Source organism: Coregonus clupeaformis, chromosome 1 (genome assembly GCF_020615455.1).
Source record: "Coregonus clupeaformis isolate EN_2021a chromosome 1, ASM2061545v1, whole genome shotgun sequence".
Taxonomy (NCBI): domain Eukaryota; kingdom Metazoa; phylum Chordata; class Actinopteri; order Salmoniformes; family Salmonidae; genus Coregonus; species Coregonus clupeaformis.
The window spans coordinates 76,226,360-76,237,025 of NC_059192.1; the positions used below are offsets into that span (position 1 = coordinate 76,226,360).

The 10,666-nt window shown below is 45.6% G+C and overlaps 1 protein-coding gene across 1 annotated transcript in view; it reads left to right on the forward strand.

Moving 5' to 3' along the window:
• The window catches only part of LOC121584544 (transmembrane protein 130-like), a 6,254-nt gene extending 5,200 nt beyond the window's left edge, over positions 1 to 1,054 (forward strand). The window contains exon 8 of the mRNA XM_041900491.1: positions 440 to 1,054. Within this exon, the coding sequence (XP_041756425.1) occupies positions 440 to 610 (171 nt within the window). The 3' untranslated portion in view covers positions 611 to 1,054. The remainder of the gene's footprint in view (positions 1 to 439) is intronic.
• Positions 1,055 to 10,666: the final 9,612 nt, after the last annotated feature.

Below are 10,666 nucleotides of genomic sequence, written 5' to 3' on the forward strand. Positions count from 1 at the left end.
GACTCGTGACTCGACTCGGACTCGACCAGTAGTGACTCGGACTTGGACTCGACCAGTAGGGACTTGGTTGTAGAAAATCTCTCTCTTTTGTATAATTCATCATACTAGCTACAACAGCAAATGTTAGATAGCTGTATTATCTAATCAGCCTTACAAAAGTGCAACATTGTAATGAAATGTAGCTTAAAAAGCACTACAATGGGCACTACAATGGGACTTGTGACTTGAGTATAAAGGACTCGGACTTGGATACGGACTCGAGGTTTACTGGAATCTACATCACTGCTGTCAAGTGATGGGAATTTGCACAGTGCATTTGTTCTTGTTCAATATGAAATTACTAAGAAATGTTCAGACAATGTAGCCCTATAAACACCAAAAAAACACTTGTGTGTCAGTGTAAATGTTTATATTTGTTTGTATATTTATTCTTTTACAGATATCTAAGTCCAGTAACGCCACTTACTCCAGCATGGACATGGAACTACAGCCGCAACAGGACATCCCTGGTATCACTAGTGATATCTATGTGTCCAGGCCAAAGAAAGGAGAGGTCCAACCCCTTCTGCAGCACGGGACCAGATCTGTCGCCTACTCCTGCCGCATCTAGTCTTCATTTACACACTTTTGATTTGGGCTTTGTGTTGGACTGATTCAAGTCAAATGTTAATAGTTTGCTAAAAATGTATTTTTTGAGATGAATATATGTCACCAGTGACATTTAACTATTAATTGTCAGTGATGTAATACCAATGTAGCTTACATTCCTCTGTCTGTGTGGATTCTATACTTACACTATTTTGCCTTTGATGATCCCATCCTCAGACCCAGCCAAAAGCCTGACCTCGAAAACTAAATATCCATCCAAGGGGTTTTAGAGCAGTGGTTCCCAAACTGTGTGTGTGTGTCTGTCATCAAGGCAATGTGGCTATTTGAAGAATCTCAAATATAAAATATATTTTGATTTGTTTAAAAAAAATTTGGTTACAATATGATTCCATATATCTTATTTCATAGTGTTGATGTCTTCACTATTATTCTACCATGTAGAAAATAGTAAAAATAAAGAAAAACCCATGAATGAGGAGGTGTTATAAAGCTTTTGACCGGTAGTGTATAATATATATTTAATTTTTTATAATGGACCTCATTCCGGCTTTAAACTTACCCTTTAAAGTTGTAATAGTAGAATGCACAAGGTGCAATTTCTGAATTGGGTAGTGCATCATCAGTTCCTCTTGTCATGTTAGTCATTGCATACCTTAAAGAGCTATTTATAACTTGTCAGAAATGTCCAGATCAACTAGCCCATGTCAGCTAATGTTTTTTAGCTAGGTTTTTTAGCATATAGATATTGTTGTAATTTTTTTGTCAGTCAAATATCACATGAATACACATTAGACATGGCAAAATTTAAAGAATTGCAAGAAAATGTGCTTCAAAACGGCAAAATGTTCTTTGCCCCCTATGACAAAATGTGTAGAATTGCAGGAAATCATTTTTAGACTTCTTTTTAAATTCTCTCCACCAACAAGCGGGGTGTAAACAGTGTCCGCCATGAACAGTGCTTGTGCCCGTAGAAATTCCCCAATGCTGGAAGGGGGGCCCCGAGTGAAAAAAACATGTCTCAAAACACCAGTCTCAACGTCAACAGTGAAGAGGCGACTCCGGGATGCTGACCTTCTAGGCAGAGTTGCAAAGAAGTCCAGTGTCTGTGTTCTTTTGCCCATCTTAATCTTTTCTTTTTATTGGCCCGTCTGAGACATGGCTTTTTCTTTGCAACTCTGCCTAGAAGGTCAGCATCCCGGAGTCACCTCTTCACTGTTGACGTTGACACTGGTGTTTTGCGGGTACTATTTAATGAAGCTGCCAGTTAAGGACCTGTGAGGTGCCTGTTTCTCAAACTAGACACTCTAATGTATTTGTCCTCTTGCTCAGTTGTGCACCGGGGCCTCCCACTCCTCTTTCTATTCTGGTTAGATCCAGTTTGCACTGTTCTGTGAAGGGAGTAGTACACAACTTTGTACGAGATCTTCAGTTTCTTGGCAATTTCTCGCATGGAATAGCCTTAATTTCTCAGAACAAGAATAGACTGACGAGTTTCAAAATAAAGTTATTTGTTTCTGGCCATTTTGAGCCTGTAATCGAACCCACAATTGCTGATGCTCCAGATACTCAACTAGTCTCAGGAAGGCCCGTTTTATTGCTTCTTTATGTAGATAGCTATTTACAACATTAACAATAGCCATTTACAACATTAACAATGTCTACACTGTATTTCTGATCAATTTGATGTTATTTTAATGGACAAAAAATGTGCTTTTCTTTCAAAAACAAGGACATTTCTAAGTGACCCCAAACTTTTGAACGGTAGTATATATCAAATAGAAAAATATATAAAAGAACAATTCATATTATTTAATGATTGTGGGTGCGTAACATGAAGTAGGCCTACAACTCAAGTTAGATTGTATTGTATCTGTACAATCTGTAGCTCAATTGGTGGAGCATGGCGCTTGTAACGCCAGGGTAGTGGGTTCGATCCCCGGGACCACCCATACGTACAAATGTATGCACACATGACTGTAAGTCATTATATTATTATTATATTATTGTAAGATACCATTCAAATAAATAACGTTGGTACCTTTGGTACAGTCGTGAGCAGCAAGTAGGCTACAGTCGTGTGCAGCAAGTAGGCTACAGTCGTGAGCAGCAAGTATGCTACTGTCGTGAGCAGCAAGTAGGCTACTGTTGTGAGCAGCAAGTAGGCTACTGTCGTGAGCAGCAATTAGGCTACAGTCGTGAGCAGCAAGTAGGCTACAGTCGTGAGCAGCAAGTAGGCTCCAGTCATGAGCAGCAAGTAGGATCATGTCGTGAGCAGCAAGTAGGCTACTGTCGTGAGCAGCAAGTAGGCTACTGTCGTGAGCAGCAAGTAGCCTACAGTTGTGAGCAGCAAGTAGGCTACTGTCGTGAGCAGCAAGTAGGCTACAGTCGTGAGCAGCAAGTAGGCTACAGTCGTGAGCAGCAAGTAGGCTACAGTCATGAGCAGCAAGTAGGATCATGTCGTGAGCAGCAAGTAGGCTACTGTCGTGAGAAGCAAGTAGGCTACTGTCGTGAGCAGCAAGTAGGCTACAGTTGTGAGCAGCAAGTAGGTTCCTGCCGTGAGCAGCAAGTAGGCTACTGTCGTGAGCAGCAAGTAGGCTACTGTCGTGAGCAGCAAGTAGGCTACTGTCGTGAGCAGCAAGTAGGCTACAGTCGTGAGCAGCAAGTAGGCTACAGTCGTGAGCAGCAAGTAGGCTACTGTCGTGAGTGTCACGATCGTCTAAAGGAGCGGACCAATACGCAGCGTTGCGAGTGAACATGATGACTTTATTAATTAAAGCAACCACGGAAAAACAACAAAAGACGATAGTGAAGTCCAACAGACAAAATACTGAACCTGGAACAAAAACCCACAAACAAACAGTGAAACACAACAGTATATATATGGCTCCCAATCAGAGATAACGAGCCGACAGCTGACACTCGTTACCTCCGATTGGGAGTCATTGACCAATCACCACTAAACACAAACAAAATGAAACTCACCCAACCCCAACACCACCAAATGAGATACACCCTGGCTCTAACACACAGTCCTAGAACCAGAGTGTGACAGTACCCCCCCCCAAAGGCGCGGACTGCGACCGCGCCTAACTACAAGCAAACAGGGAGGGCTGGGTGGGCATTCCTCCTCGGCGGAGGCTCCGGCTCCGGGCTTCCTCCCCACTTCCTCTCCAACCCCCCAAAGTACCCCTGGGCCTGTCTAGCCCCGCTGGCCGGAACCGGACTGACGACACGCGCCCCTGGCTTGGTGCGTGGATCCTGGCTGGACGGCTCTGGCGGATCCCGGCTGGACGGCTCTGGCGGATCCCGGCTGGACGGCTCTGGCGGATCCCGGCTGGACGGCTCTGGCGGATCCCGGCTGGGACGGCTCTGACGGATCCCCGGCTGGGACGGCTCTGACGGATCCTGGCTGGACGGCTCTGGCGGATCCCGGCTGGACGGCTCTGGCGGATCCCCGCTGGACGGCTCTGGCGGATCCCGGCTGGACGGCTCTGGCGGATCCTGGCTGGAAGGCTCTGGCGGATCCCGGCTGGACGGCTCTGGCGGATCCCGGCTGGACGGCTCTGGCGGATCCCGGCTGGACGGCTCTGACGGATCCTGGCTGGACGGCTCTGGCGGATCCCGGCTGGACGGCTCTGGCGGATCCCGGCTGGACGGCTCTGGCGGATCCCGGCTGGACGGCTCTGACGGATCCCGGCTGGACGGCTCTGACGGATCCCGGCTGGACGGCTCTGGCGGATCCCGGCTGGACGGCTCTGGCGGATCCCGGCTGGACGGCTCTGGCGGATCCCGGCTGGACGGCTCTGACGGATCCCGGCTGGACGGCTCTGACGGATCCCGGCTGGACGGCTCTGGCGGATCCCGGCTGGACGGCTCTGGCGGATCCCGGCTGGACGGCTCTGGCGGATCCCGGCTGGACGGCTCTGGCGGATCCCGGCTGGAAGGCTCTGGCGGATCCCGGCTGGACGGCTCTGGCGGATCCCGGCTGGACGGCTCTGGCGGATCCCGGCTGGACGGCTCTGGCGGATCCTGGCTGACGACGCACCCCGTAGGCTCGGTGCGTTGAGCAGGGACAGACAGAACCGCACTGGGGACACACACCCCTGGCCCTACACGGGGATCAGGAACGGGCCGGACCGGACTGGAAACACCCCCCAGTACCTCTCGCCGTGCCTCCACACTTTCCATCCCCTTCGTAACCAGTGGCCCCCTTAAACTGGCGGCCATCTCTGCCAACCTCTTGCACTCCTCCAGGCCGTACACCTTCTGCCCCGACGTCGTGAGCCCCCCCCTAAAAATTTTCTGGGGGTCTCTCCTCTCGGTGGACCAGGCCTCCATAGTCCTCTCCCAACCTTCGCTCTTCACGCTCCACCACTCGTATTCCAACTGCTGCTTGGTCTCGTTGTGGTGGGTTTTTCTGTCACGATCGTCTAAAGGAGCGGACCAATACGCAGCGTTGCGAGTGAACATGATGACTTTATTAATTAAAGCAACCACGGAAAAACAACAAAAGACGATAGTGAAGTCCAACAGACAAAATACTGAACCTGGAACAAAAACCCACAAACAAACAGTGAAACACAACAGTATATATATGGCTCCCAATCAGAGATAACGAGCCGACAGCTGACACTCGTTACCTCCGATTGGGAGTCATTGACCAATCACCACTAAACACAAACAAAATGAAACTCACCCAACCCCAACACCACCAAATGAGATACACCCTGGCTCTAACACACAGTCCTAGAACCAGAGTGTGACAGTGAGCAGCAAGTAGGCTACTGTTGTGAGCAGCAAGTAGGCTACAGTCGTGAGCAGCAAGTAGGCTACTGTCGTGAGCAGCAAGATAAATATATAGAAATAACGGTGACAGATGTGGATTACCCAACATATACATGGATTTGGAGGACAATAACCAGTGTATAACATTGTAAATATAACAAGACTTCTTACTGACAACGACACTTTATTTATTTTTACTTTCAGCATTGACTTTCTTGGCATTCCATAAAAACATTTAGTAAATGAAATGAACATTTTCTAAAGATGTTGACAGGCAGTATCTCTAGGTAATACCCATCAGGACCGTTCCCTACAGTGTTACTGGCAGGTCTCATCTATCATCATAATTGGATCCAATCCTCTAAAACAGGAGTTCCCAAACTTTTTCACTCGGGCCCCCCTTCCAGCATTGAGGAACAAGCACTGTTCATGACACAAACTGTTCACACCCCTCTTGTTGGTGGAGAGAATCTAGCAAGTTTAAAGCTTTTTTCCTGCAATTCTACACATTTTGTCATGGGGTGCAAAGAAAATTTTGCAATTTTAAAGCAAGATTTCTTGCAATTCTATACATTTTGCCATGTCTAATGTGTATGAATGTGATATTTGAGTGACAAAAAAATTACACCTGGGCTTACCCCCAGGTGGTAAGGGTAGGTAACAACACATCTGCCACACTGATCCTCAACATGGGGGCCCCTCAGGGGTGCATGCTCAGTCCCCTCCTGTACTCTCTGTTCACCCATGACTGCATGGCCAGGCACGACTCCAACACCATCATTAAGTTTGCCGACGACACAACAGTGGTAGGCCTGATCACCGACAACGATGAGACAGCCTATAGGGAGGAGGTCAGAGATCTGGCCGTGTGGTGCCAGGACAACAACCTCTCCCTCAACGTGACCAAGACAAAGGAGATGATTGTGGACTACAGGAAAAACAATAGGACTGAGCACGCCCCCATTCTCATCGACGGGGCTGTAGTGGAACAGGTTGAGAGCTTCAAGTTCCTTGGTGTCCACATCACCAACGAACTATCATGGTCCAACCACACCAAGACAGTCGTGAAGAGGGCACGACAAAGCCTATTCCCCCTCAGGAGACTAAAAAGATTTGGCATGGGTCCTCAGATCCTCAAAAAATTCTACAGCTGCACCATCGAGAGCATCCTGACTGGTTGCATCACCGCCTGGTATGGCAACTGCTTGGCCTCCGACCGCAAGGCACTACAGAGGGTAGTGCGTACGGCCCAGTACATCACTGGGGCAAAGCTTCCTGCCATCCAGGACCTCTATACCAGGCGGTGTCAGAGGAAGGCCCTCAAAATTGTCAAAGACTCCAGCCACCCTAGTCATAGACTGTTCTCTCTGCTACCGCACGGCAAGCGGTACCGGAGTGCCAAGTCTAGGTCCAAAAGACTTCTCAACAGCTTCTACCCCCCAAGCCATAAGACTCCTGAACAGCTAATCATGGCTACCCGGACTATTTGCACTGCCCCCCCACCCCATCCTTTTACGCTGCTGCTACTCTGTTAAGTATTTATGCATAGTCACTTTAACTCTACCCACATGTACATATTACCTCAACTACCTCAACTAGCCGGTGCCCCCGCACATTGACTCTGCAACGGTACCCCCTGTATATATAGCCTCCCTACTGTCACTTTATTTTACTTCTGCTCTTTTTTTTCTCAACACTTTTTTTTGTTGTTGTTTTATTCTTACTTTTTTGTTTAAAATAAATGCACTGTTGGTTAAGGGCTGTAAGTAAGCATTTCACTGTAATGTCTGCACCTGTTGTATTCGGCGCATGTGACCAATAAAATTTGATTTGATTTGATTTGATTTGATTAGCTGACATGGGCTATTTGATCTGGACATTTCTGACAAGTTATAAATAGCTCTCTAAGGTATGCAAAGATTAACATGACAAGAGGAACTGATGATGCACTACCCAATTCAGAAACACTTTGTGCATTCTACTATTACAACTGTCAAGAGTAAGTTTAAAGCTACATATATACAGTGGCTTGCGAAAGTATTCACCCCCCTTGACATTTTTCCTATTTTGTTGCCTGGAATTAAAATGGATTTTGGGGGGGTTTGTATCATTTGATTAACACAACATGCCTACCACTTTGAAGATGCAAAACTGCTCCAGCTCCTTCAAGTTGGATGGGTTTCCGCTGGTGTACAGCAATCTTTAAGTCATACCACAGATTCTTAATTGGATTGAGGTCTGGGCTTTGACTAGGCCATTCCAAGACATTTAAATGTTTCCTCTTAAACCACTCAAGTGTTGCTTTAGCAGTATGCTTAGGGTCATTGTCCTGCTGGAAGGTGAACCTCCGTCCCAGTCTCAAATCTCTGGAAGACTGAAACAGGTTTCCCTCAAGAATTTCCCTGTATTTAGCGGCATCCATCATTCCTTCAATTCTGACCAGTTTCCCAGTCCCTGCCGATGAAAAACATCCCACAGCATGATGCTGCCACCACCATGCTTCACTGTGGGGATGGTGTTCTCAGAGTGATGAGAGGTGTTGGGTTTGCGCCAGACATAGCATTTTCCTTGATGGCCAAAAAGCTAAATTTTATTCTCATCTGACCAGAGTACCTTCTTCCATATGTTTGGGGAGTCTCCCACATGGCTTTTGGCGAACACCAAATGTGTTTGCTTATTCTTTTCTTTAAGCAATGGCTTTTTTCTGGCCACTCTTCCGTAAAGCCCAGCTCTGTGGAGTGTACGGCTTAAAGTGGTCCTATGGACAGATACTCCAATCTCCGCTGTGGAGCTTTGCAGCTCCTTCAGGGTTATCTTTGGTCTCTTTGTTGCCTCTCTGATTAATGCCCTCCTTGCCTGGTCTGTGAGTTTTGGTGGGCGGCCCTCTCTTGGCAGGTTTGTTGTGGTGCCATATTCTTTCCATTTTCTAATAATGGATTTAATGGTGCTCCGTGGGATGTTCAAAGTTTCTGATATTTTTTTATAACCCAACCCTGATCTGTACTTCTCCACAACTTTGTCCCTGACCTGTTTGGAGAGCTCCTTGGTCTTCATGGTGCTGCTTGCTTGGTGGTGCCCCTAGCTTAGTGGTGTTGCAGACTCTGTGGCCTTTCAGAACAGGTGTATATATACTGAGATCATGTGACAGATCATGTGACACTTAGATTGCACACAGGTGGACTTTATTTAACTAATTATGTGACTTCTGAAGGTAATTGGTTGCACCAGATCTTATTTAGGGGCTTCATAGCAAAAGGGGTGAATACATATACACACACCACTTTTCCGTTATTTATTTTTTTGAAATTCTTGAAATATGTTATGTTTTTAATTTCACTTCACCAATTTGGACTATTTTGTGTATGTTCATTACATGAAATCCAAATAAAAATCCATTTAAATTACAGGTTGTAATGCAACAAAATAGGAAAAATGCCAAGGGGGATGAATACTTTTGCAAGGCACTGTATATATATCATACATACATATATACAGTTGAAGTCGGAAATTTACATACACCTTAGGCAAATACATTTAAACTCAGTTTTTCACAATTCCTGACATTTAATCCGAGTAAAAATTCCCTGTCTTAGGTCAGTTAGGACCACCACTTTATTTTAAGAATGTGAAATGTCAGAATAATAGTAGAGACAATTATTTATTTCAGCTTTTATTTATTTTATCACATTCCCAGTGGGTCAGAAGTTTACATACACTCAATTAGTATTTGGTAGCATTGTCTTTAAATTGTTTAACTTGGGTCAAACGTTTTGGCTAGCCTTCCACAAGCTTCCCACAATAAGTTGGGTGAATTTTGGCCCATTCCTCCTGACAGAGCTGTTGTAACTTAGGCAGGTTTGTAGACCTCCTTGCTCGCACACGCTTTTTCAGTTCTGCCCACATATTTTCCATAGAATTGAGGTCAGGGCTTTGTGATGGCCACTCCAATACCTTGACCTTGTTGTCCTTAAGCCATTTTGCCACAACTTTGGAAGTATGCTTGGGGTCATTGTCCTTTTGGAAGACCCATTTGCGACCAAGCTTTAACTTCCTGAATGAAGTCTTGAGATGTTGCTTCAATATATACACATCATTTTCCTTCCTCATGATGCCATGTATTTTGTGAAGTGCACCAGTCCCTCCTGCAGCAAAGCACCCCCACAGCATGATGCTGCCACCCCCGTGCTTCACGTTTGGGATGGTGTTCTTCGGCTTGCAAGCCTTCCCCTTTTTTCTCCAAACATAACGATGGTCATTATGGCCAAACAGTTCTATTTTTGTTTCATCAGACCAGAGGACATTTCTCTAAAAAGTACAGACTTAGTCCCCATGTGCAGTTGCAAACCGTAGTCTGGCTTTTTTATGGCGGTTTTGGAGCAGTGGCTTCTTCCTTGCTGAGCGGCATTTCAGATTATGTCAATATAGGACTCATTTTACTGTGGATATAGATACTTTTGTACCTGTTTCCTCCAGCATCTTCACAACGTCCTTTGCTGTTGTTCTGGGATTGATTTGCACTTTTCGCACCAAACTACGTTAATCTCTAGGAGATAGAACGCGTCTCCTTCCTGAGCGGTATGATGGCTGCGTGGTCCCATGGTGTTTATACTTGCATACTTTTGTTTGTACAGATGAACGTGGTACCTTCAGGCATTTGGAAATTGCTCCCAAGGATGAACCAGACTTGTGGAGGTCTACACATTTTTTTCTGAGGTCTTGGCTGATTTCTTTTGATTTTCCCATGATGTCAAGCAAAGAGGCACTGAGTTTGAAGGTAGGCCTTGAAATACATCCAATTGACTCAAATGATGTCAATTAGCCTATCAGAAGCTTCTAAAGCCATGACATCATTTTCTGGAATTTTCCAAGCTGTTTAAAGGCACAGTCAACTTAGTGTATGTAAACTTCAGACCCACTGGAATTGTGATACAGTGAATTATAAGTGAAATAATCTGTCTGTAAACAATTGTTGGAAGAATTACTTGTGTCATGCACAAAGTAGATGTCCTAACCGACTTGCCAAAACTAAAGTTTGTTAACAAAACATTTGTGGAGTGGTTGAAAAACAAGTTTTAATGACTCCAACCTAAGTGTATGTAAACTTCCAACTTCAAGTGTATATATTATTAATATTTTTGTGCGGTGGGACCTCCGCGCTCTAAAAACCCTTGGATGGATATTTAGTTTTCGAGGTCAGGCTTTTGGCTGGGTCTGAGGATGGGATCATCAAAGGCAAAATAGTGTAAGTATAGAATCCACACAGACAGAGGAA